General features: G+C 38.9%; 4 protein-coding genes across 11 annotated transcripts; 1 reads left to right on the top strand and 3 right to left on the bottom strand.

Annotated features, from left to right (window-relative positions):
• On the bottom strand, window positions 1-5,337 carry RfC4 (replication factor C subunit RfC4). The gene is made up of 8 exons (XM_022059082.2): window positions 5,147-5,337; window positions 4,740-4,851; window positions 3,760-3,968; window positions 3,050-3,245; window positions 2,227-2,355; window positions 1,537-1,617; window positions 889-1,002; window positions 1-384 (listed from the first exon to the last, which is right to left on the bottom strand). Exons 1-8 carry the CDS (start codon window positions 5,275-5,277, stop codon window positions 262-264), a joined length of 1,095 nt encoding a protein of 364 aa, XP_021914774.1. The 5' UTR covers window positions 5,278-5,337; the 3' UTR covers window positions 1-261.
• A 111-nt stretch (window positions 5,338-5,448) lies between these two features.
• On the top strand, window positions 5,449-10,864 carry LOC110827431 (zinc metalloproteinase nas-14). Of its 6 annotated transcripts, XM_087346737.1 has the most exons (7): window positions 5,449-5,596; window positions 6,460-6,713; window positions 7,288-7,317; window positions 8,389-8,526; window positions 9,068-9,382; window positions 10,066-10,199; window positions 10,684-10,864. In XM_087346737.1, exons 4-7 carry the CDS (start codon window positions 8,442-8,444, stop codon window positions 10,840-10,842), a joined length of 693 nt encoding a protein of 230 aa, XP_087202863.1. In that variant the 5' UTR covers window positions 5,449-5,596; window positions 6,460-6,713; window positions 7,288-7,317; window positions 8,389-8,441; the 3' UTR covers window positions 10,843-10,864. The 6 variants fall into 6 exon arrangements, with proteins under 6 accessions (XP_087202863.1, XP_021914777.1, XP_021914778.1 ...); XM_022059085.2 differs by lacking the exon at window positions 7,288-7,317; XM_022059086.2 differs by lacking the exon at window positions 7,288-7,317 and having other exon boundaries at window positions 5,449-5,681.
• A 1,356-nt stretch (window positions 10,865-12,220) lies between these two features.
• Window positions 12,221-21,611, bottom strand: Dus1 (Dihydrouridine synthase 1). Of its 3 annotated transcripts, none has more exons than XM_022059079.2 (9): window positions 21,478-21,611; window positions 18,755-18,997; window positions 17,695-17,854; window positions 16,797-16,992; window positions 16,221-16,469; window positions 15,909-16,051; window positions 14,677-14,834; window positions 14,285-14,479; window positions 12,221-13,392 (listed from the first exon to the last, which is right to left on the bottom strand). In XM_022059079.2, the coding sequence occupies exons 1-9, from the start codon at window positions 21,478-21,480 to the stop codon at window positions 13,045-13,047; spliced, it is 1,695 nt and encodes a 564-aa protein (XP_021914771.1). In that variant the 5' UTR covers window positions 21,481-21,611; the 3' UTR covers window positions 12,221-13,044. The 3 variants fall into 3 exon arrangements, with proteins under 3 accessions (XP_021914771.1, XP_021914769.1, XP_021914770.1); XM_022059077.2 differs by lacking the exon at window positions 21,478-21,611 and adding an exon at window positions 19,646-20,256; XM_022059078.2 differs by lacking the exon at window positions 21,478-21,611 and adding an exon at window positions 19,646-20,251 and having other exon boundaries at window positions 14,285-14,458.
• On the bottom strand, window positions 21,490-26,078 carry LOC110827420 (uncharacterized). The gene is made up of 2 exons (XM_022059071.2): window positions 25,992-26,078; window positions 21,490-24,675 (listed from the first exon to the last, which is right to left on the bottom strand). Exon 2 carries the CDS (start codon window positions 23,626-23,628, stop codon window positions 21,490-21,492), a length of 2,139 nt encoding a protein of 712 aa, XP_021914763.2. The 5' UTR covers window positions 23,629-24,675; window positions 25,992-26,078.
• Between the last annotated feature and the right edge of the window lie 459 nt (window positions 26,079-26,537).

The following is a 26,537-nucleotide window of genomic DNA, read 5'->3' as shown; positions in this document are numbered from 1 at the left end:
TCCTTTTTAATTTTTTTTATTTTCATATAAGTGGGTGGACCTAGGGTAAACAGAGTGCCCCAGGTTTCCAGACCTCAATGTATAACTACAACGCATCTGCCATACAAAAAACACGGGACGTTACATTATATTCTATCAGAGAACCGAGACCAATAGCATACCTCGGTTGATGACAGAGGATTGCAATATCAAAATTTATCTTGAATATCTGTTTCTATTAGATCACGTTTCATGCCCAATAAATGTTCAACAACAATTCAATCACTGGCACACTGCACGTCTCTGCGCCTCCATTGCTAACTGACAGCACTTTGCTAGGAGGCCCGTAAGCTGCAGAAGAGTCGTGATACCGTCCACAATTCTCAGATGAGTCATCCCAATTTCCTGGAAAAGCAAATCAACTCCTTACTTACAAGGCTCGGAATATCTGGGACTATAAAATCTCATCACTTGCTCCGAGAACTTACTCTATGGCGCAAGATCTTCCCCGAGCTTTCGATCGTTACCAAGCATTGACGTTTCTATTTGTGCTATTTTCTTCAAGTAAAGTTATGTACAGTTAATTTGGCAGCCATTTATTTTGAGACCCTATGTAACAGTTCATAACGTGCTACTTACTTTTAAGACAAGCAGTTGTTTGCCTAATGCCCCGCCCTTGTTCAACTGTATGTAACTGCATATTCAACACATTCACACCAGGAATCCATAATCTTCATGTGCACCGCGCCAAAGACGAGATATATAAAATGCGTGGGGAGAAAAAGTATGCCCTAAATGCAGACAACACAGATCTTGGGGAAATAGGGTATGAAGGTACACAATGGAATAAAGAGGCACACTGTAAACCTACAATTTTTTTTTGTTTGAGTAACATTATTAATTATCTACCTTTATAAAATCAAGCTTCAGTTCTTCTGACATTTGCATAGATTTTGTAACACGGAAAATATTTCCAATGATGTCTTCAGCTGCATAACCAAGTTTCCACAGATGAGCCATTATCTGAAAAATTAAAATTACAATTCTTCAAACAAACCAACATGATCCTGAGTCAGTTCCATATATCTCCATTTCTAACAACCTATTTCCTTAAGATCTACCTTAATGTTATCCTTTCATCTCCATCTTGGTGTTTCAATCAGTATTTTCCCGGTTTCCGCACCAAAACTGTATGAATTTCTTTTGTTATACCTGATATACATGTACAGCCCATTATAACTTTGTTTATTTCACTTTATTAATAATAAGCTACCTATATATATATATCACAAGTTCCTTGTTATATAAACCCAAATTGCCCACAAATTTGATCTTCAGAATTTTTTAAAGCAGAGAGCTTTTACTGCAATTGCATAAAACTCGCACCTTTTTGCCCAATTTACTCTTTGTAAACAAGATATTCCTAAAGGGAACGTACTTATAACGACTGTAAAATATCACATCAATAATGAATGAGTCCATACAGGATGCAGGATATCATATTACTCGAATGCAAACAATTATGTCCAGGACTGGATGCATCAATCACACACGTACCTTGTACGCCTTTCCAATATTCCCATCAACACAATGCTGCAACATTTCTTTCACCAGAAGTGGATGGGGCTCATCACACACCTGAAACGAAATGCATACGAATACCAACACACACAGAGTATAATATACTTAATAATACAGCCAATCAACAATCAGCCTGTTAAATTGTTGTAAAGGCAGTTGGTGAGAGTGGAAGAAATGTAGCTCGTACTCGTTCTTGACCCTGGCACTAGACGACGGTGATCGGTCGAGCGTCACGTCCCAGCCGTGCTTCCCCCAGCAAAAGTGCCCTTGGTAGGATAGGAAGCTGGGTGGGCCCCAAAGCTGGTCTAAATGCCAGTGCTCAACCTTGTCGTTCAGTCTGTAAACAGTCGCTGTGCAGACCGAGTTACTCTGACTCCAAAGATCAGCTTACATGAAGTGGAAGTTGTAGCCTGCGTACATCTCACAAACCCTTGTGTTTTATTTGCCCGATCATTTTTATTCCAAGAATAACTTTTCGGCCCGTACAAACCATCTTTATACCATGAGCCACGAACAATAGCTTTGTATACACTTGGACAAATCCCTGCGGCTTTAGAGCCACAGTTTCGGTTGATATAAATATAACATTCGTACAGCAATTAGACTGGTTATTTTTTAAAAGTGTACACTACATCTGCATGAACTCTATATATGAACAATATTTACCTTGAACACATTCTCACTACTGACATGTTTGAATCCATTAAATGTAGACTGCAGGTTGTTTAATGCTTGTCGCATGTCGCCCTGCGCTGTAAACACTATAGCCTCCAAACCATCATCTGTGTATGAAATCTGCAACAACGATGCATTATTGCTTATAAAAAAGCACTTGACATTCTCTAAACATAAAGAATAATACAATAATATCTTTCAAGCCAGCAGACAATCGCTGCTAAAGAGACAACCGAATCAAACCGCCTTCTTTACTCTCTGTCATGCCATCTGCTGACTCAGAGTTGAAGGCTTATCTTAGAACGAAGTTATGAAAGTATGCTGGTTACGCAGTCTGTCACATTCCTTAGTTACATTCAGACAAGTATGAAATGCTGTTTGAAGGGTTCAGGGAAAAATCGAAATACCGTGATAAATATCTACCTTATCCACCTCAAGACTGACACCGGCATCCAACCGCCTACGCTACAGCCCAGAATGCCGGTTTCCAATTCTAGAGCATGGTGAAATTACAACTTGTAAGAAATACAGAGCCAGTAACAACAACCACAAAACAAGTACGCTGCATTTGAAATTAATGCTCCGGGCAAAGAAACTTATTTTATGAAGAGTTTTCCATGCTACGGAGGAAAGCAATCAGTTTTACGATCCTCAACTACCACTGCCCAGTGGATAAAACAATCCTGCTTATACTAAAAGAATGGCACCAATAGCTTGCAGTCCTTGATGAAGACTCAGAAGAGGGCAGTAGCATAGATTTAAGTGCCCCTGGTTTGGACCAACAAACATTAAATAGATAATTATGTAAAATCACCTGTTCCTTTTGGCAGACTTCAATAACTTTAGCCAAAATCTGGGCATCAGAGAGGCGACCATAACGAAGCATGGCACATCTTGATTGAATAGCTTCAATAATTTTCTCACTGTTGTTGCATGCCAAAGCAAATCTTGTTGTACGGCTGTACAGCTCCATAGTTCGCCTTAGGGCTTGCTGAGCACCATCTGTCATACTGCAAACAAATGTCACTTCTTGTCCAAAATTATATTTAACCCATCCTCTAGCCTCTACATCCAGACTGGCTCCGAGGCCCGCCCAGCCTCATATCCAAGGGGCACTGGGGATAAAGCATGGGCAGGGTGTGACACTGACCACACACCCCTATCTAGTGCCTAGAAAATCACCTGCTATCACATAATCTAATTGAAGGCTCTATCCTTGATCGAAAAATGTCTTCAGGAAAGCCACTCTACACCTGGTATTATAATATCTGCAGAAAGTAGGTAATATCCAACACTCAACCACATTTCACACTGATTTAAAAAATTCTATGACACTATTCAGTTCACCTTCTCTGATTTCCAGAACAAAGCATCCTTGTTTTTCAGCTATAAAGCCTCCAAAGTATGTGAACTATTACCGAAGACTAATTTCAATGTCTTGATAACATAATGGAAACACGCACGTTTTTCGCAAATAAAACCAGAATCTATAAAAGTACAACATGTAAATTAATTAAAATTAACCTGTCTGCTTCATCAAGGATGATAATTTTATGTTTGCCATGTGGCAAAGTTATCTTCTGTTGAGCAAACATTTTGATCCTGTTCCGTACAACATCGATGCCTCGATCATTAGAAGCATTCAACTCAAGTACTGCAGAATTGAAAGCAGGTCCCAAGAGAACACGAGCCAGACATAAGATTGTTGTTGTCTTGCCTACACCTGGTGGACCCTGTGGTAAGAAACACAAATTATACTGTTTGTGATATATATACACAAATGTTATGCTTAGCACTGTCCATTTAAATGGCATTTTGGGAGTAGCCTCTATTCTTGTCTTTGAGTTACTAGTTATAATTTTATTAACAAAATTAAAATACCCAAACACAATGTTAAAAAAAATCAAATTTCCACAGAAATGGATCAACTAACATTCAAAAGATGCAATGTTTCATCCAACAATTTACATCAATGCAACAACAGGGTATGAAGTCTCGGTATCATTACACATAAACTGATTTATACAAGTGTTTGATATCATGGACTTTATCTCAAGAGTCCACGCTGACCTAACACTTGCACCATAAGACAGGTTGCAGACATTTCTAAACTGCTTTGATCTAGCACTTTCTGAGAACCCATATGCCAAAACAGATCTTATAGCCTTAACAACCACTGTCAAGGATGGATCAAAGCACATGAGCTAACTGTTCTTAGTGCATTACGTATCACTAAATATTCAGATAAACAGTAACCCCCCTTAGCATTCAAACAGAAAAATGATTGTAATCATAGGCAATTGAATTTTAGTGGCCCAGGACAGGGACCAGTGGAGGACTTTGGTTAATTCAATGATGAAGCTTTTGGTTCCCTAAGCCATCTAATTAGTTAAATGTTAATATCACAAAACAAAATACCTGACACGTGAAACACTATACAGACATATTGCAATAATATGTTTTCTTCACCCCCTAAAAAACAAGTAACTATCAGTTTAACTTACAGCAATAATGATATTTGGTACATTTCCATTTCTGGCAAATACTTCAAGTCTTGCAACAGTATCTTCATTTCCAACAATATCTTCAAATGTGTGTGGCCTGTACTTTTCTATCCTGTAAAAGAACAATACTGTGAGTCAAATATCACAATCCTGTATTTATAAATATTAAAAAAATCACTCGGAAATAAAAGCCACTAATGCAGTTCAACAGTAAGTCGTCAAACAACATTGGGTTGGAACCATACACCCTCCCCCTCACAAGTACACTGTAACTAAACGACACACCTTGCTTTCCTATTAAAAAAACAACGTTCTGTCAAATTGAAATTTTCCATCGAATTGTCAAGATATGAGCAGCTAACGTGAAAACACAGTGTATGCTTGCTTTTGCCAAATGTTATATTTACCATGGGAGATTATAATGACTCTTCTTTATTTCCATCGGTTGTGTAGAATTTATTGCCTTTGATGTAGAGGGTTCATTTTCCCTGTTGTCAACTTCCATAATCTCCACAATCCCATCACTCTCATCCGCCATACTTCGGTTTCCTTTTTGGCGGGATATATCACAGAAAATACCAACATCGAACCAACTTTGTTAATCGTCGCTTGGATAAATTATTAGTACTACACTCCTGCTACTAGAGGATGCGTACCATGTGTAGATAATCTGTTATATGAACAATCAATGACACTACGACAATATTAACCTTTTGTGTAGTATGTCACGTCCATAGAAATTGGCAAATGTCTCACCATTTGTTACGAAAAAATGGAACATTTCTTTATCAGTAATATAAGGCATGTCAATGTTGCTGTTTAGCACTGAAGATGAAGGCAATGCATTCGTACTAAACGTTGGTATCTACCCACAAGTCCAGACCTGTTATATCCCAGATCAACATTGACATATTAACTGATGCGAGAAACAATAATCTCAATGTAATATATAATTAGCTTATTATGGAAGCCTTTCAGACTTGTATCAACATTCAAAAATATTTTTTTCTTATGTAAAATGTGCTTGTAACTGATTATTTAAATTAGGATACTCCAGTGTGATGATCCACATTGCTGGTAGTGGAATAATAAGATTATATGATCTTGCTAAGTTAATGAAAATGCATCTGTAATACAAATATATAGGGGAGGCCAAGGCCCTGAAAAAGGGCTGTAGTGCCATGGAGTAGTAGTAGTAGTAGTAGTAGTAGCAGTTCAAATATAAATCCTTCCTGTTGGAAGTATAACTTCACACATCAACATTGATCAATTTTCCTCATATTATTGGTTGGATCATGGGTGTCTTATAAATATGTTTAATCTCTATGCATGCCCAGTAGCTTGTGTCAAAGTCTACCACTGGGTGTCCAGTGTAACAACAGTATATCAGCACTGGCACACTGCCTTCCAAACAGTAGTTCAAGGCATATCATGACCCTTCATACAATGGCATGTTAATAAAATTCCATGCACATGGAACATATGCTTCTATCACTTGCTTGGTATCCCCTCACATACCAATGGTATATTCATACTGTCCCACATGCACAAAACAGATGCTCCTAATCATATGCTTGATATTTCCCCTAATTTTACCCAGGTAAATACATGGTCATTTTCCTCCAATTCATGTCAACCAAAAAAATTCAATAAAATCCTTCATTAATTACTGTCTCCATACATAAAAATGTTAAAGAATTATTTGTTATTCTGTGAATAGGAACAGTAAGGCCTTGAAGACAGTAATCTGGCACTGCAGGGTATTCTGATGGAATTGAACCTGTTAATAAAACAGTGTAAAAGATATTGCTACAAAATTGGAAGAAATGACAAAATGAAATTCTAGTATTCCTCTATCAATAAAAACTGAAGAGCAGATGAGGCCAGGGACATTCAACAAGGATATGGAACAGTTTTAGTGAACTAAATAATAACAAGGATTTCAATAATTTATTCTTCTTCCAAGTTCAACAGGTACTATATTTCTACTTGTAACTGTTGTTCCCACGCACTCAATTTTGGCTTGCTTGTAATCTGTATGTAGAACAACACAACAGTAAAACCAACACAAAGTGAAAGTTAATTTGAGAGTTCTGGGAACTGTGCACATAATAAACATGCTACTTGCAAAAACATGCTTGCATGCTTTACTTTATCAATTAAACAGTAAATGAACTTTCTAATGGTCATATGTATAGATAAAGTGTATTATGAGGATGGGCACAATTTTATCAGACCTATGCATATGTACAGTGATAAAGAAATGTGAAGTTAGTCTATAATTGTGTGGCACGTGGCAGGACTTTCACATTTATTATTAATATTCCACTGTTATAACTATATGAATCGTCAGTCTCAGGCTATAATACCAGGTATAGAACATATAGCTGTTCCTGGACTCAAGAATAGTGTTTTGTTTTCTTACTGTGTCGCTTCAGAGTTTGTGCTTTTTCCCCCTTTATATTGTTAATTTTAACTTCTTCATCGCAGTTTTCTTTTATAATGGATGAGAATCAGTTAGTACACTTGTTTTATTTGTTAATTGCAGTATCAGGACATCCATACAAGACAACACTAGGTAAAATATTTTAATAACTGATAAGCCAACTAACCTGCTAATGGTACAGAACTCTTTGAACAGTTGGTAGTTATTTATCTGGTCAAGAAATTTCATTACTGTTCAAAGAATCTGAAAGCTCATGTCATGTTCATAAAAGTCTGCATTTGGACTCTATCCTTAGCCACTTCAATACAGTTCACACCCTTAGTTTCTAAGATTCATTTAATGTTACCACCTTAAGTGACCTCTTTCCTTGTTATAGCCCAGCTAAATATTTTACTATTTTATTAATATTATTTTTAATACTTCTTTTGATTGTTGATTCAAACAAATTACTTCATATGTGAAGTTAAAATTCACTGCACTTATGTTGCATTATATTAACAATTGAATTATTAGTAATAGTTAATAATTCTAAATATCTATTTGACATTAATGTTTGAATCAGCCTTTTCCATCTTCCTCCTATGATTCTTTCATTTTAAGTGGGTTGTCTGACAACACCGAACCTATCTATATCTGCTTTCCCACAGGTACTCCTCTTATATTTCTTCCTGTGTGACATCTTTCCTAACATGTTGGAATTCCCAACCAGCTCTCAAGTCTCCTTGGGCATGCTCCTTTCACTTTCATATTCAAAACCTTCTTTGTGATCATCTTTTTATTCATTCTTAAAATGTGTCCATAACACCTGATGCTGTTATTTGTCAACTTCTGCTTTTTATTTTCTCTTTTAGTTTTCCTTCTGTGCTCCTTAAAAGTCTCTCACCTGCTTCCATTATCTGCCTGGACTGGACATGTCCACATTTCTGCTCCATACATATTTGTATGCTGTAACTTTTACAAGGCCGTATTTTCCCCTTAGGCATTTTCCATCTCCAGATATCCACAATAATTGGTAACATTTTTCTTTAACGCTTTCATTTGTCACTGTACTACTTACTAAGAACTTACCACATGTTACTATCAACCACAAATTTGTATCTGATAAACTTTATATTACTAGATGTTTGATGATTGAGTATGTTGTTCTTCGCAGTTATGGAGTAAAGTAATTCAATTGTTCAAATGTTGACATTTTTGTTTCAGTTGTTGATAAATCTCATCCAGAACTTGGAAATCATTTTCAAGGTGATATTATAATGCCAGAAGGAAGAAATGCCCTATTAGTGAAAGAATATTTGTGGCCATCTGGAGTAGTTCCTTATGTCTTCCATTCAAATTTCAGTAAGTTATGTTTCAAAGACCAACACAAGAGAAACAGAGTCTTTCCTACCTTTTGTTTTCTACAAAACTATTAATGTACTGGAACTTACTGTATTTCATTCATTATAACTATGGAGTTATGTAATTATACATCTTATAGGTAGTAATTAAATACTTGCCTCAAATTTACTGCCAAATGAAGGCACTATCCTAAGTACAAATCCTGCAGCGGTTATATTTCTTTAAAACAGAATAACAGGCAGTCAGGAATTAAAATACACTTGAATTCTGTCTACATTTATATAATTTTAGAGTTTCAATCTGTTAGGACAAAGGCTAGTGTTTAGATGTGAAAATGGCAAAATACAATATGATAAAAATCCTCAACCAGCGCTATGTAACTTCTCCTATAAAGCTGAATTACAATTAGCGTTAGTAGCAACTGAAACAGCCTTTCAGTTCAGGAATACTGTTGTACCAATTAACCAGTGGTTAGAAAAAACTTCAAATTTTCAGTTAGCCTCCTATAATATAGATAGTAATTTTATTTACAATCATTCAGCTGAAGATGAGAAGGCTAAGGTTAAAGCTGGCATGAAAGGAATCCAAGAGAAGACGTGCGTGAAATTTGTGCCACACACTTCAGAAGCAGACTATATTGAGTTTAGAAAAGATCCACAGTTAGGTTGTGGAGCCATGGTGGGTCGTCGTCCTGGGCGTGGATTCCCAATGGCTGTCAATTACCAAGCTCCAGAGTGCCTACAAACAACTGGAACAATACAACATGAACTACTGCACGTGCTAGGGCTGTTCCATGAGCAGGCACGGCCAGACAGAGATAACTACGTTACCGTACTCTGGGACAACATCATTCCAGGTATTACACATACTTGTGCTTGGAAGCCCTGGGCAGCTTTTAATGTACATAATCATGGCCAGTGTCTCCAGAAACCTGGAAACTTGATGCCTCAAGTAAAATGTAGGATCTTAAAAATGGTGGGGTATACTTCATTTTCAAGAAAAGAGATTAGTGAAGGAAAAGAAGTCACCTAGCTCTCTAGTTTCAATAAGGAATGTATATCAGAATTTCTTCTTACAGTTTTTAAAACATTTAGCAGAACTGATGAAGTCTTACTGTTCACGCAATACATTGAGACTTATTATGATGTCCTTCCAATTATTAGTGTAAGATGATATTATTATACTAGAAAAAACAGATTATATCATGTAAAGAACTTCAAAATATTATTGTTAATGTTGGCCTTCAGGGTTGTAATGGTAAGAATGGAAACAGAACGTTTCTCAAAAATGTTGGCATCTACTTATGAGTAATGGCACCAAAACTCAGAACATCAACAGGGAATTTCTTTACCAGTTGAATAATTATAAACTTTTCAAGTATCAACCAATTATAGCAATTATCTAATGTAGACAAGTCAAATGGAGAGACAAGTACTAACAAAAAGGCAAGCAAAGTGTACTCACAAGGCATGGTATGCATATGCATAAGCGTATGCAACACGTAACACATATAAATGCTAATTTTTACCTTTGCTGCAGAATTTAAAAACAACTTTGTCAAAGCTCCTGATGATGTTGCTACAACGTATAATGTTCCATATGACTATAAGAGCCTAATGCATTATCACAACACTGCCTACTCTAAGAATGGAAAGAATACTATTGTAGCCAAGGTATTGTACTAAATATAATCTTGCCTTTGTCATACAACTTCTCACACCCTGATAATATAGAAAGAAACCCACTGAAAATCCATCTCTAATAAAGAAACGTGTTTGATGATGAGATGGGGATGGGGTTTCTTCCTGTACAAGATACCTGGAATTTATCTAAGGCAGAACATTACTGTCACATATGCAAAACAATTCATTTCACGATTTTCACAGAATAAGTTCAAAATACTGACATTTAATTTTGTTACGAATGCCAGGTGCTTCACCTCTACTCTTCCTGTCTGCATGGCATGGTGCTTAGTTAAGCCACAGAAAGCTTTACCTCACATGTTTTCAATGGAAACCTGTAGAAAGCGAAAATGCTCAGGTGCTTTGAAATTTCACTATAAGCAGATTTTACTGGATAATAATCCTATTGCTATAAAACAACTTTATATTCATGGACTGACAGAATAAAGTGCCGAGTTTATTTTGTTCTTTGCAGAATGACACATCACTTATACTGGGGCAGGTCGAAGGCCCAACAGAGGGAGACATCAAGAAGATACGCAAGTTATACAATTGTATAAATGCTCAAGAGAGCACACTGATCTTACCTTGGGTTTTTAAATGGCTTAGTTCCAAAAAAAATGTAAAACTATAATTAAAGAATGGCATCTACCATACTATTTGCCAATAAATATTACTGGTGTAGTTTGCATCAGCACTTGTAATACAGAGGAGAAATGAAAGTTTGTATTGCAGCATAATATATGGTAAGGCCTCAGGAGTTCGTTACAGTTGGTATTCATCACTGGCTTAATATGAAAGAAATAATTTATCCACTTTTTTTTTAAAATATGTGATTGAAATTGATATTCTCTGTAATGTCAAGATAAATTCATGGGAATCAAACCATGATTTATGAATCAACATGTGAAGAAAATCACTGAAATAAAAAAGAATAACATTAATGTTTATACAGAAATACTATTACATAAATTTAGAAACATAGATTTGGGCTACAATGTCTTGGGCAGAGGTGCTTTCTATTCTTTCATGTTAGTAGTGTTGCACATTTCAGTCTTCTGGGTTCAAAAGCTGTTTTGCACTGAGCCATACTTTGGGGGTAGTAATCAAAATCTTATGTTGTTTCTTTTTTGTTTGTGTGGGTTGAATCCATGACATATAAATTAATTTAACTTCGTTAAAACACCCATGTTTCCACCAACTGGATAAATTTCACTGGGCTACATTTTTAAGAAAACAACATTAAATTTCTTACAACACTGTACGTCAAATTTTGAAACTGAAGCAACAAGGCATTTTCCATAACCTCATATTTGAAAACACCACAGTCTACACACACCTCACTACAAGCAGACATGACAGCACTGCCTTCTGAGATGACAGTTACTATATAAATAACCGGACATAAAAATAATTTAGATAGCTGTAGAAAGCCAAACAATATACCAGTAATCACAAAATGGCCTCTGTCTTATAGGCAATATTTCCTGTAATACAGAAACATACACACAAGTCTCACACAACCTGATATCATGTTAAATTGTATGTTTCTTAGGAGTTTCAATAATAACAATATTATAAGCAACACTTGTCATTATCTCTACTTCATGAACAGCTAGGTTACGTTACGTATTAACTAACTAGATGGCTCATCACCGAATTAACCAAAGCCCTCCACCGGACCGTCCTGGGCCAATAAAATCCAGTCTCCTTCAACTCCCATCTCCCATAGATCCTGCCTGACATTATCCTCCCATCTATGTCTAGGTCTCCCCAGCGGTCTCTTCCCCTCAGGCTTCCCAACCAATACCCGGTGCACACCTCTTGTCCCATCCATGCGCGCTACATGCCCATCTCATTCTTCTCAACTTAATCACCCTGACAATACTGGAGGACGAGTACAGATTTTTGAGCTCATCATTATGCAGTTTTCTCCTAGGCCCAAATATCCTCCTCAACACCCTATTCTCAAACACCTGCAATCTGTGTTCCTCCCTGAGTGAGAGACCATGTTTCGCACCGATACAAAATATGTTATGTATTGCTAACAAAATGTCATGTACAACAAATTACACAGCATATACATGTAGAAATGTAAGATACTACAGAAATGTTGACATAAGTACAAATTTAAATACAAGTAGCTGAAAAATACAAACCTTATCCCGTAGGCCAATCATGTTAAATACTTTGAAACATATCCTCTTAAAACAGCTCTGCATTATTATTCTAGCTGAATTAATTAAAGATGTGACCATATTTGAGAACAGGGCCATCATGAGAGCACAGGCAAATAAAATGGCTGCTTGAGGCAGCACATTTTAAATTTCTTTTGGTGTACTTATGCTAAGACCTGCTATCATATTACCAGTAGGAGGACTTTTAACTAAGAGCATAATATACACCCATGTATAACTACTGTTCAGTCTTCTACTTTTAATTATATTACAAGCTCATAACTTTTGTGACCTGGTGACAGTGTATGTTTATTTCTGCTTTGTTTATTCTTGTTTTAAGAATTACTACAACCAATGATGGTGCTTCTCACAGTGTCTGGGAATTTTGTGTTATTAATTGTGACAAAGTTTTGTGAAAGTTGTGCTGGATTCACCAGGGACAGGGCAGTGGGTTGGTATACAGGCTTGAGCCAGACCTGCTTCAGAATGTACATGGCTACTTACACTGGCATTCTGACACTGTTCTTTTATATACAAATTCAGCCAACTTATATGCACTTCTATCTGTTTTCATACTGTGGCACGTGGTTCACATTTTCTGCATCATTTTGATGGTCTTTTGAATTTGTGAGAGAAATTTTGGTACTATTCTTGGCAGATTATACATTCAAAATTGGCACATCATCATTTTCAATGGTCATTTTTTGTTCTGTGTGTAACTGGCAGTACTGCTCTTGGCTCACTGCTGAAGCATGTTCTGCTTGTACTGCATGTTCCCACTTTGTTTTATCCAGTCTGATATTCTGATTCCCCTTATTTGCAATATGCTCACACTGAACTGTCTGGTGACCTCTGGTTATATCACTCTGACTCTCTGCTTTGCGCTGCTCACAAGCTTTCTCACGTCGAGTCTTGATGAGAATCCTATGTCCAGCACAATCCCTGTTTTCTAGGTAACACTTAATCCTACAGCAGGCTTTGCACAAACGTAAATCACACTTGGAGCCCTGTAAAAGAACAAAGAATGTATGGATAGCAGCCTGTTTTCTTTATTATTCATTCTTTGCACAATGTGCACAAAATGAACACATACAGAGCAGACTGTGTTTGTCTATCTTTCTTTTGTTATTTGCATTTCCTAAAGACAACAACAGAACACACAATCTTTCATGTTTCAATTAAAATTTGTTTGTCGAAGTAATATGGTAAACATTTTGCTTTATGAACACTTTTTTTTCTAAAATTAACAGGTTAAAAGAAATCTTGAAATATACTGTATATATTACATATATAATAAACTTTGTAATATATAAACAAAAAGTCAGAGCCCTCTATATGAAACTATGCTACCTTTCATCAATCAGTTTCTGACAAATGAAACAGCACAGCAGCAGCAACAGAGCCCTGATGATGGATAGAGAAGGAACCTCTGAAACGTCGAACAATTTCTATCAGACTACAAAGTGCAACATCCCAGGAGACAGCCATCTTCATACATGCTGCTGTGAGAACTTGAAATATCACCATTTCTGATAATTATGTGACACAATGTGTGTAATAATACTATTGGACTTTATTTATCATCTAAGTGTCATGTAATTAAAACCACATTTCAGAAGTTAGTTATGCTTCTATCTTCAGGAGGGAGCACAAAAGTCTACTCCATTGGGACCCTGGTCAAAGGTATAGCCTACTTCAACCATGCGGCCCAACAAAGTAGGGTTTCTTCTTCCCAACTGAAGACACAATTACAACAGACTTCTGAAACACTGTGGCTTTACATAAAAAACAGACTAACAGAATAATTATATATATTCTATCTTACAAATGATGTAATTTAACCACTCAAATGATGTTTGTTAAAATACCAATTAGACTGAAAGAAAATACAATACTTACGACAGGGTTTGGACAATCCACACACTTATCAACTCCCCGACGACCATGGAAGTTCTTATTTGGATTGTGTTGTAATTTCCTAAGCTTTTTCATCTTCCTCTTGGACATATTTTTACTGTCTGTAGACTCCACACTACCTTCTCGTGGTCTTTTCATAGTTATACCATCTTGATTCTGTGAGACATGTATTTTGAGCTATAAAAATGTTGAATTATTTTATGAAGCAGTGTATTAAAAAACATTGACCAGGAATGACAACAGTAACAATAGGAAAAGTATACGAAATGGAAGAGCAGTACTATAAAAAGACCCTTACTTCATCCCTACTTTTCATCTGGCTCACATTCCTGTCACCTCATTTCATCCCAAAAGCTTTTCATGTAGATTCTCACCTCTTTCTCTGCTTCGCCAGAGCCAGATTCCTCCTCAAACTGGTTCACATCAGCATTCCTGTTCTGCTTCTCCACTAATTTCTTCAGATGCTCTTCGGGTGTAATTCGCACATAAGGCTGGCAGATCCATGGTGGGTGAATCAGATTGTACCCTATTCCTATACACAGAATAAAAGTGATATAAGAATCATGCCACTCTTCACTCTCACCAAAAGTTAAGTTGTGGTCAGAAACTTGGAGAAAGTGACCCTGGAGGTGAACAACAGTTTGTACTGCTGAAAGCGCATAATGTGTGACAAAGGCAACTTTTATCAGCACAAAGAATTCTGCATCTGGTCTTGCAACGGTGATTAACATTTCCAACAAAACAGTGCACTGAACATTGCACCAGGACCTGAAATTTCATCTTTACATAGCTCAAACTGTTAACAGTCAAAGAATGAAGACTGAACAACAATAAAATAGTTTTGCTTGCAATTTCTAAATGTGACCATCATTTAATAAATGTGTTCCTGTTTTTAGATGAAGCACTTCCATTTGCCAAGTTAATAATCAAAACATAAAACATTGGTCACATCAAACTTTACTCGAAATTCATGAAAGTTTCAGTAAAAGAGTTACAGTCTAGTTTCGGAATAGGTGCAACTGGCGCTGCAGGGGCTGTAGACTGTGCAATGACAGTTACATCTGAACAATACACGCATGTTTTAGACATCCACTGTTAACGAGTTTCAGCATCTCTTGGCGAACATAAACATTATTTCTTTCCAGCAAGATGATATGACAAAATATACTTCCATGAACAAATAAACTAAGTAAAAGGTTTCCTGGATGTTTGGTCTCATTACAAAAAGACACTGCTTGATCACAAACATCGCCAGACATAAGTGACTTTTTTCTTTAGGTTTATTTGAAAAGTAATGTATTTAGAAAATACCCTACATATGTGCAGGAGCTAAAAACATGAATTCATATACACGCACCCATTCAAGACCTTGTGTATACAAGTTTTAATGTCTGATGTTACTTTGGGGATGAAGAGGAAGGGACCCTAATGTTCAAAATTGCTCCAAGGACTACTATGCTTAAACACATTCCACACTTCTTGGTATATTTGATGCATAATGATTTTAGGAATGAAAAATAAACAAATGTTTTTGCGCAGATAAAACACAGTTGTGCATGTTACTCTCAGCAAGATGAACCTTCATATGTCAAAATATCATACATACCTGTATCACCAGTCCAAGTCTTTGTTCCTTCATGATAAGGCAGATAGCAGTCACGCAATTGCAGCACTGTACTTCGAAAATCTGATAGATCAGACCCCGTGGCTAGCTCAGCACGCAACTCAAAGTTCTCGGGAAGACAGAGGCTAATTTAAAAAAAAAAACAGATTCAAAGATTCACAAGTAGTTTTACGCAGCAAAACTGCTAGCAGTGCTCAAATTTTCCTAATCCATATTACATAACATTTATAGGTTTTATCTTATGAATTTAAAACCTTGATGGTAAGGCAATATGTCACATAAAGAATAACCTACCAGTGTTGGAATAACTTGAAGAGGTGCCCTCTAACATACGAAGTGGGGCATGGATATTTCTCGGCCAGGTCCAAATATTCAAGTGCCACTTCCCAGGCTGGAGGGTTGTGTCCCTCAAAAATGGATGGGTTGTACAGATTTCCCTCAGCTGACATGACTCCCTGCACTCCAGTCTCTGCAAGACATCGCTTCACATCCTCCAGGCACTGGATATTGCCATTTGCTATTACTGGGATGCTTACACTTTCTCTGTAAAACAGGTCTAGATTTTGAATTTATACTTACGAAAACCAAGTCATGCCATAAGCAGTTGAAGTGGGTAAGAAATTCCGCGCTTTTATGGAACCCAAAGTTTCAACACCGTTGTTCTAAAAAAAGGCATCAATGGATCATATCCCATGCCAATTATGTCAATTCTAAAATCCATTTTAATGGTGTCCTTCATCTGCACTTATGTCTCCCAATTGGCCTCTTCCCCTTCTGGTTCTCTGACCAAAAGTTTGTACACATTTCTCACTTCCCCAATGCAAGCTGCATATCCTCAATCACCGTTAACACTACTGTACATTACGTTACCTGATTGCTTTGATGTGTTCCCAGCTGGCAAGGCCAGTGAGGGGCCCCTTTTGCTCCTTGGTTCTCCCATGGACTGTCAGCATCTGGCAGCCCGCTGCCTCTAGCATCCGGGCATACGCCACAGTGTGCTCGATATCTTCATAGACACGTATTTTGCACGTGACAGGAACCGATAAAGCTTGATGCAAAGTGCTCACTAATAACAAAGAGAGATAAAAATGAAGATTTCCGTCTTCTGGGTTGTAGCGCCGTGTAGTCTGGTCGATGTTTACCAACGTTTCAGAGGTCATACTGCCTCCATCATCAGGGCGATGAGTATGAAGATTTCTGTCTTCTGGGTTGTTGCGCTGTGTAGTCTGGTCGATGTTAACCAACGTTTCAGAGGTCATACTGCCTCCGTCATCAGGGCGATGAAGATTTCTGTCTTCTGGGTTGTTGCGCTGTGTAGTCTGGTCGATGTTAACCAACGTTTCAGAGGTCATACTGCCTCCGTCATCAGGGCGATGAGTATGAAGATTTCTGTCTTCTGGGTTGTTGCGCTGTGTATTCATATTCATCACCCTGATGACGGAGGCAGTATGACCTCTGAAACGTTGGTTAACATCGACCAGACTACACGGCGCTACAACCCAGAAGACGGAAATCTTCATACTAACCGCTGTGAGAACCTCAAGTCTTACAGAGATAAAAATGTTACAGTTAGCTCCATTACAAAATAAGCTATAACTGAGTTGTAATACATAACAAAACATGATGTGTTCTAAGGAATATTAGGTAATTAACAGCATGTTTTATGAGACTCAAACATTAATTACCACAATCACAGGATATGCTCACAACATGACCCTAATAACAGGTAACCTTGGAATACTACAACGTGAACTTCTTTGATATTCACCCATGTCTGTTAGTAGGGGCCAATCGTCCTGCAAGAATGCCCCATAGTGTCCCCTACGCGCAATTGCTTGTGGACATCCCAGGTTTATATCAATTGCATCACAATGGGGCTCAGCTAAAAGGGCTGCTTCAAGCAAAACTCGTGCATCATTAGCACAGAACTGAAAAGCAAAACACAGTTACATTTTACAAATTAGGTTTAATAAATCTTTGCATAAAATGTATGTTGTAAATAACTGGAGGGGAGATTGTGTCCATCTGTCCCCTAGTTACAACTCTAAGAACAATGAATGAATTCTATTAAATTTGATAGAGTGGCAAATTGTTGGGTAGACTTCATTTTGGTTTGTACTAGTCCAGCAGAGACTCTGATTTAAGTAAAGTACAAATCAAAATGTACTTATTTTCCCAAAATGGCTGATGTGATTAAAATTGGTGCACACTAAAACAATATAGATCTCATGGAGTTAAACAACTTAGTTTTAAAAAATCTTCTGATATGGTGAAATACAAATACAAGGAAATATGACACTGTGTAGTATAATACTTGTAATCTGTAAAGTGATTAGCTTTCCAAAAGCAGATTTGTATCTATAATAAACATGCAGTTGACAATGGAACCACGGTTCCGGAGAATTTGACGTAAATATGTCTATACGGAAAGGAAGTTTATATATTGGCTTTATTCTAAATATTTCCTTTATACATGCTTTACAATTGAGATAAGTTTGATTAAAACATTGCTTATTCAACTTCAATTAGTTACGCTTAAAATGGGTCTGAGGTAGATGAATGTAATGTAATGTAATGTTTTATAGGTAATAACAATGCTGAGTAAATAGATGACGTTTCCTAGGTAACCATTGTTACACTTTTTCGTTTCCCTTTTTCATAACACATTTTTGCCGAATGACCCTTCCTCACAGACGTATTTACGTCAAAATAAACAAACATGAAGCCAATGAAGTATGAAAAATTAAGAGAAATGCATTTGGATATGCAAGTATATAATTTTGAAGTCCCTAGTCCCAATGTTTATCTAAATGAAACTGGTTCCATACCTGCACAATAAGTGGTCTGTCTTCAACACAAGACACCAGAGCTTCTTTGCGGTACTTTGGATCTCGGATGAACACAGAACTGTGGAGCATGGGGGTGTAGCACACGTGTGCACCGTGACGTCTGCTTAGAAGTCTCCACGCCAGCTCACTGGCATCGACCATGGGGGCAACCAAGTAGCATGGTGAACCCAGTGCCTCTTTCCAGAACTGCATTCCCATCTCACAAGATGGCAACACAAAGACCTGCTGACAACATTGCGTCTCTCAAGAGCAAAATTTATAAACTTCATTACAACAGATCATCGCACATGACTATCATTCAAAATACATAACTCTAGTAATATACTACATATAAAATTCAGTTTGATGTTTGGTTTCACTCAAAAGTTCTTAGTAATGAACACAGATGGCCAAATGCTCTATTTTACAGGTGTCACTATCATGAGGAACCCAACGTTGTTGTCCAATGTGAACCAAAACTGGAAAGCGTTCACAAATTTTAGTAGAACTTCCAAATATCAGATTTAATGAAACTACATGAAGCATGTCTCAAATTGTTTCATGTGTAAGAAAAGAAAGAAATAAAAAAGGAAATACAGTGATAAACAAAAATGGAGGAGGGAGGGGTTTGAGGACTGAAAAAATAAAACAAGTACAACTGAAAACACGTCCTCCTCCATACACTTGCAGCATTTAAATAATTATAAACACAAAGATCCAGAAATATCCTTCAATGGGAATCTGTTAAGCAACGTTGGTATTTCATTATTACGTTTCCCTCTAGTATCTACCTCTTGTTACTCAGATTTGGAAACATTTAAAAGAAAGTTTTGTACAAAAACAAATAAATGTTCTTGGGGAAATGTAAGAACTGTGTGTTTCGTTCCTCACCCCTGGCTGCTTTGCGTTAAGCATTTCGAACATGACTGTCCATATATGTTCTTGTCCCAGGCCATCATGGAGTGAGGTGACAGTCATTCTTCACATGAGATGACGAACGAGTTAAAGGATCAATAAAACTGTTCTGTTGACGGATCAGAACACGAACTCAGATAACATCTTGTGTGCTATTTTTATTTAAAAAACAAGAATTTAGAAGCACTTAGAGAAATAGGACAACTAAGCAGTGCAGTGGAACCTCCATCTTAAATGATACAGGTTGGTGCAAGGAATTTGATACTAGATTAAACACATTTTGCATTCTTTGTTTTATATTCCACTTTCTGCACAGTTCACAAGTTTCTGGAAGGATATTGGGGGTGATTCACCCCCAGTGCTCCTAGGCCCCGCCATCAATGATTTATAGTCACTACACCATAGTATTTTATTCCACGTCACAAAACCGTTGCAAATTCCACAATGCCGTTATAGTTTAAATTTGAAAACACAATTGCTTTTGGGCAGAAATGAAGCAGGCCTGCCCAACATGAAGTTCAGTACATAAAATGTGGAATATATAGTATGATATATATATACTTTTATCTGCATATTTTTCTATACATTATATACAATAAAAATATACTGATAATAATGAGAAAAATTTGTAAAAAAAAATAAATACAATTCACAACTTAGGGTAGGGTGTGTTTATTTGTTGCACATTTTTACAAAATGAATTCGTTATGCAATGTATGTCTCCATACATAAAAAGTTCATAACCTTTTCAAAATATTATTGCGTAGATTTCGTTTGCACAGTAAGACCGACTGTAAATACGGCAATGAAACTATCAGAAAGAAGCCGCTGCTGGTGCCTGCACATCCCCGACATCGCCAACAAAGTTATTTTAATCCCGGCAAAGAGCAACAACTAACAACAAGGATTTTTGATACGGTAACCTGGGAATATGGAAGTGGTGGTAAGTTTTCTTGCATAGTTTGCCAGGAAACGGGTGGAATTGCTTCGGCGTTCTACGGAGCCATTGCCAGGAAAAGGATTAAAAGACGTTTTCTTATTTCAAATTTCTCCGCGGGCAACATGTTCCCCGCGACCTACAGGTTGAGCGGGCATGTCCTACAGGCTGTTAAAATATTCAAGTCTATGCGTGCTGTCTGAATGATTAATTCGCGGTACGCTGACACGAACCTGCCTGGATATTGCGTGTTTACTGTAGGCTGTAAGGAACTTGGTTCTGGCTGGATTCATTAATAACGGACTGTTTACAGTCGTTTGGGTCTTAGGCTTTGCCTATACGATTTAGAATCTTTGTACTTCCTGACTTAAGGATCACACAACAATATCGTAATAACCGCTAATGTATCTCTTGCCAATGATCAGCTTATAATGAGGAACTCAAAATTTCCCTGCAGTCTTATAAGAACGCTACCGATCGTTTACAATTATTCAAAAATTTCTTAAGTTTTCATGAACTTAAAATCCTCATCTAGTCTGGCAGAAGTTTCAGATGTGCTTGGTGCCTCCATCGCCCTGATGATAGAGGCAGCAAGCACCTCTGAAACGCCGGTAAACTTTTACAAGACTGCAACGTGCAACAACCCACACGACAGCCATCTTCGTCCTCACCGCGGTGAGAACCTTACTCCAGTGCGCATGCGCAACGCCATCTTAAAAGACAGCTTGGAGATAACATTTCACTCGAAGGTCAATGGTAAACGCCATTACTCAACAAAACGGGCCAGATTCCAGGCAGGGAAACCTCGAAATAAAATAAACCGCACACCAGTAGTGATCAATGACGTGTTGTCACCGATAAGATGCATTACCATGTGGTCGGTCTACTGGAGCAGGAAGTTCCCGAGCCGGGACGAGTGTGCGGGACGCACTGTAACAATGACGTCGACGTCGTCGTCGTCGGTCAGTGCCCTTCTTATGGGCTTACTCGGCGCACAATCACGAGTGTCAGAGGCACAGAGAGTGGGTCGCTGAAGAGAAGCGGGGCTAGAGTAGACTCCTACTGAAAGTTGCGGAGAAGACGGGTTGGAAAACCCTGATTCTCGAATGGGAGACAAGACAGGAGATCTTGTGCGATGGATGCTTTTCCTTCTCTGACGCCGCTGAGATGTTAATAGGAATGCAGCTTTCAAAGTCTCCACGTCAGGGACCTCTCGTTGGGGCTCCTGAACCATTGCGAGAGCATCACTCAATTTCTTCAGATCCGCTACACTCCGGAGACGCCGGCGCCGCGTGGGAGGTGCTAGAGCTGGGAGAGAAGCTATTTTGGTGACAGGAGTGAAGTCTGGTGAGTGTTTGAGGATATTTTCTTCCATAGCTGGAACCACGAGAAGCCGCCGAGGTTGAAAATGATTTTGTGCAGGTGAATCTGACGAAGGCAGCACCTGATTGCACCGGACGTTTGGTGCGGTTGTTTCTGATTGGGCGCCGCGATGCTGGCATTGCATCACGCATGTCCACAGATTACCATAGAGCGTCGTCGTTGGTGGCCACTGATGCCGACATGGCTGCTTCGAGTCCATCTCGATATTTTCTGACCCAACTGTATCATCTTGACCAGCTGTTGACTCAACTTCTTCCGTAGATTTTCTGTCGTTAGTATATTCAACAGCGGTATGACAACAACCTGGCCAACGTCTACTTCTATTTCCTCTTGGCTCGGTTTCAATCGGTGTTCCTTTTCGTGCTCTTGGTGTTTTAAAATAAGAAATAAATTTTGAATGTCCTTCACTCTTAGCACCGTTAATCTGACGACCAGTCTCACAGCTGGCACGGCTTTTGTCTCTACAGGACACGTGTCCATTCGTTGCGCAAGACTGTTCACTCACAGACGGACAGCAACACAGGATTCGGTGTCTGTGATTGCCACTGCCTGCCACAAATAAGGGGCAATGCCTGTCTCTGTCGTCACCTTCCACAGCCTCGTTCCGTGATGAGAACGGACTCGATGTGTCGAGACAACGCCTTCGTCTCATCTGCTCTTCTGCGGGCATGGCAATGGCATTGGGGCTTGCCCTTGAAGTGATTGAGACAGAGGTGCCACAACAGTGGGACATTTTGAATCTTCCTCGCTGTCTTCGAAGTTCAGCTTCATACGTCGGGTTGAGTGTCCCTGAAGGCCCAACTGCGTTGATACCAGAAACGTGGCGGTAACTGCGGATGTATTCATAAGTGGTTATGCCCAGGAAGGAGATGTAAACGTGGAATAGACACAGGTGTAAAAGCAGTCCAGCTGTTATCGCTGCAAGGATCCCCAGAGAACCGACTACAGCGAGGAATATAGTATCTTTAACGGTAAACACTGTGATAGAAACGAGACTGGGTGTTTCTTCAGAGGTTGTGCTGTTGTAATTCTCCCACAGAGACAGCCACCTCGGGTCAATATGGTAGAATACTAGTTCAGCAACAGATACGGCCACCACGACTAGAGACGCAGCGACGGCAGAAACAACACACACGACAAAAGCGACATAGTTCCGCCCACCGACACAGTGGTTCAGCCACTTGCAGTGGTGGTCAAAACGTTCTACGCACTTGTTACACACGCTACAGTGTTTAGTTCGAGGGCTCGAAGTCAGGATGTTGCACAGGTGACAGCGGCCGTTCTCGATGACATGGGCGTGTTTGGAGCGGTCAAACTCGGGCACGGCAACGGACACCTTAAGCAGTCGCAGGTGCGGGTCAGACGGGTCGAGGAGGAGGGCAGTCAGGTGGGAAGACACGTGAATCAGGAAGAGAGAGGCCAACACGACCAGAAGAGGTGAATGCAGGGTGGACCCTAGAGCGGGGATCAGTACTAGGAACGTGGCGGCGCCGAAACCGAGGAGTGCCAGCCACCCTGCTACTTGCTGAGGATGCAGAGGAAGCTGAAGACCGTGGACACGACGCCACTTCCGGTATTCTGGCGGGGCTAGATGATTTTGGAACGAGCAGAATGATACAATTACCCCAGCCTCGTTCATCTTCGTCGTCGTAACCGACGACGTCGCTGCTGTTGACTTAAGAGCCAAATGTCAATCGCGGTCACCATTCGGACTGAGTTAGTGCTCGACACGGTGTGCAATCGTTGCGCATTTTATCCCACCGCCGTCTCAACAGTTTGATGTAAACAAACAACGTATAGTCCACACTACTTGTTTACGGATAGTAATAAATTTAAACGGTTTAACCCCTTAAATGTAAACACGATATATCTCGTTCAGAAGTATAATTCTTTTACGGTATTAATATGTCTGATTTTAACAGTGTCGGTGGAATCAACCCCTTTCCTGCTACTTGTTTCCGAACATTTGTGAACGTCAAAAAATCGCGGTTTGCCTTGTAAATATCAAAACAAGTCGTCCTCTTATCGTTTAGAAAACTCGGCATGGAAACAGTTGAAGTATTATAAAATAAGCCACTTAGAAACTAAAGGAAGGCTTTAACAACACAGCAAACCCTGATGAGACGGCAATAATTTATATTTTGCTAACGAAAATATCCTCTCTCATCTCATGGATTTAACTGTGGTAAAAACACAATTTGCGGCCATAAGGGACTAGTTAGTAATGGAATCACTGACGCACTGAACGTAGCACCGAGTTTCACTCCTATTCTCGACCTTTGAACTCACACACCCTGTTCTGCTCCCACTCAGACTTCTTCCCTGTAGCCCCTGTCACGTCTAGAGTCGAACCATCATCAGCTAGCACGTACCAGCAATTTTGGTCGCGTGATCCTGCTCACACACTGATATTACGCATGGCAGCGTCGCGGTGCCATTCTGCTCCGTGCACCACCAGGTTACGCACGCATTATCTCCGGGATATTCCAAGTGCAACCATGTTGTTTACTCACTCAGCGGGCCGACTGAAACCAAGAACCTTCTTGCTTGGATATCTCGCGTTGGAATGCACAATTCGCTTCGCGACACGTTCGTCGACGATGTTCGTGAGGGGTATTATCGATTTTTGGCGTCCTAGAGTTGCCAACCGACTGAGTGTGAAGGACAATAAATGTCTGATCTCCTTCTGGCGGCAAAAATAAAGCGTAAACGATTACGTTTCGGGGAATGACCTTTTACAGCAGTTGCTGCCCACGCCATGTTTCCGTACGGCGCAGATTATTTCATGAACTTCCATTTTCCATGGAATAGAGTCCGTCTTGAGAGGCTGTAAGTCACTCAGCAAATCAGAAATTTTCCGTCTTTCATGGAACATGGAAGTCCAGTGCCATTTTAACAACAGCCCGCCACCTGTCCCCATCCTGAAGCAAATATAAATCCAGACCACACCCTCACGCCTTACTTAAGATCCACCTTAATAATATCGCACATCTACAACCAGGACGTACAACTGATCTCTTTCTTTCGAGTTTCTTAACTAAAATGTATGCAAAATTTTAGCAGTTCTTTACAATGCGATTGGAATTGCTGTACTCTGTAGTTAAAGGTCTCGTGCCCATGTCCAGCTTATGCAATGCACGATGAACTTAATTTCATTCCACGCTAACTGTGCCGAGCAAATTCAACGCACAATACTACAGTAATACTTCCATGTAATAGAATACCAAGGGATTTGAACATGTATATTTCCGTTTCAGGCGGGATTTCATTAACATAAGGACACATGTCTCCTTAAACTGCACAAAACATATTTCATCTAGGTATTTATGATCCAAATCATAAGTAATAAATTAATGCCACACATGTAGGCCTACAATACATTGTTATTCTTTTCGTTCTTTCTATCCTAGGGCAGGAGAGTGGGGTTCGATTGCTGGCAGGGTAAGAACTTTTATCTTCGCACCACCTCCAGACCGAGTCAGAGACCACTCACCCTCCTGTTCGCAGTGGCTGGACCGTGAACTTGAGCATTCGATCACCTCCATCTAGACCACAGATAATACCAACATCTAGATTTGAGATTACGAATAAGTGAAGCTATACTTCCACTTTCCTTATGTCTTCACGGCCTAATGCTAATACTGTCGGGCAATTTTACCGTTACTACATTAAGGAACGAATCTGTTGATACACTTATAACTTAAAAATAAGTAAAAATTGGCGACCGTAGATAGTGTTATTTGCTTCAGAGGGTTAAACAGATGCTTCATTTACACTATTACTATATCTGTTGTTTAGTTGTAAATGTTCATATTGACAACTTTTGTCTGCCATCACACGTGGCATAACTGTAGTAGGAGACGAATGGTGTACATTTTACTACTCAAACGTTGGCAGCATTGGTATTCCTAGTTCCCATATTTCATTATTCACGGCAAAGTGCACGTACTTAAGCTATGGCATTTTCTAATAGAATACCAATATTTTACAAATTACACCTACCTTTGATAAGTGGCGTATGCTACTGTCTCCTGTGAGAAGTCTTGTACTTTGATGTTCGAGAAACGAACACACTCAACCCCATTTCACCTCTATCTCTACTTCACTACTGCACATGTTGATCACACTGCAACTCTTAAAATGACTGCCATCTATTAGCAAATACTGCACTGACTGCGATTAACAATCCATCGATACTATGCCAGTGAATATAAATCGTGTAATCTGAATTATTGGTCATAATCGAATAATTCTTATTATCGAATATGTTCCATAGCTCTTTTTCGGATCAAATACGATTGACAGCAATCGAACGATAGTATTCGTAATCAACACCAAGGATCGAAATCGTTGAGAATCTGACAGTTCGCTCAAGTAGTCTAAAAATGCGTCACTTTCGTAGGAGCCGAAGGTTTACTGTTCATTACTGTGTACAGAAACGCCAGCCAAATTAATGTGAAAAACCAGGAATTGGCACATGTATAAGTTGTATGAATAAAATGCCTCCCAAGTTTCAGAGACTATTTAGAGCACATGCAGATAGGAAAA

Source organism: Zootermopsis nevadensis, unplaced genomic scaffold, assembly GCF_977971745.1.
Source record: "Zootermopsis nevadensis isolate Lab colony 2312 unplaced genomic scaffold, Znev_1.0 Znev_ptg000010l, whole genome shotgun sequence".
Classification (NCBI taxonomy): Eukaryota; Metazoa; Arthropoda; class Insecta; order Blattodea; family Termopsidae; genus Zootermopsis; species Zootermopsis nevadensis.
Note: the sequence above shows the minus strand (reverse complement) of the source record. Positions and strands in the feature narration are given on the sequence as shown.

What these genes read in the sequence shown, in the direction of transcription:
- LOC110827431 (XM_022059084.2), top strand. Translation starts at nt 7,242, where the DNA reads ATGGATGAGAATCAGTTAGTACACTTGTTTTATTTGTTAATTGCAGTA. An exon ending in TCCATACAAGACAACACTAG is followed by an intron (nt 7,318 to 8,388) that starts GTAAAATATTTT and finishes TTTTTGTTTCAG; the next exon opens with TTGTTGATAAATCTCATCCA. An exon ending in TGTCTTCCATTCAAATTTCA is followed by an intron (nt 8,527 to 9,067) that starts GTAAGTTATGTT and finishes ACAATCATTCAG; the next exon opens with CTGAAGATGAGAAGGCTAAG.
- RfC4 (XM_022059082.2), bottom strand. Translation starts at nt 5,277, where the DNA reads ATGGCGGATGAGAGTGATGGGATTGTGGAGATTATGGAAGTTGACAAC. An exon ending in AAGTCTGCCAAAAGGAACAG is followed by an intron (nt 2,356 to 3,049) that starts GTGATTTTACAT and finishes TCGTTGTTGCAG; the next exon opens with ATTTCATACACAGATGATGG. An exon ending in GTAGTGAGAATGTGTTCAAG is followed by an intron (nt 1,618 to 2,226) that starts GTAAATATTGTT and finishes ATTTCGTTTCAG; the next exon opens with GTGTGTGATGAGCCCCATCC.
- Dus1 (XM_022059077.2), bottom strand. Translation starts at nt 19,732, where the DNA reads ATGACTGTCACCTCACTCCATGATGGCCTGGGACAAGAACATATATGG. An exon ending in GCCCCTACTAACAGACATGG is followed by an intron (nt 16,993 to 17,694) that starts GTGAATATCAAA and finishes CTTTGTTATTAG; the next exon opens with TGAGCACTTTGCATCAAGCT. An exon ending in GACTTGGACTGGTGATACAG is followed by an intron (nt 14,835 to 15,908) that starts GTATGTATGATA and finishes TTCTGTGTATAG; the next exon opens with GAATAGGGTACAATCTGATT.
- LOC110827420 (XM_022059071.2), bottom strand. Translation starts at nt 23,628, where the DNA reads ATGAACGAGGCTGGGGTAATTGTATCATTCTGCTCGTTCCAAAATCAT.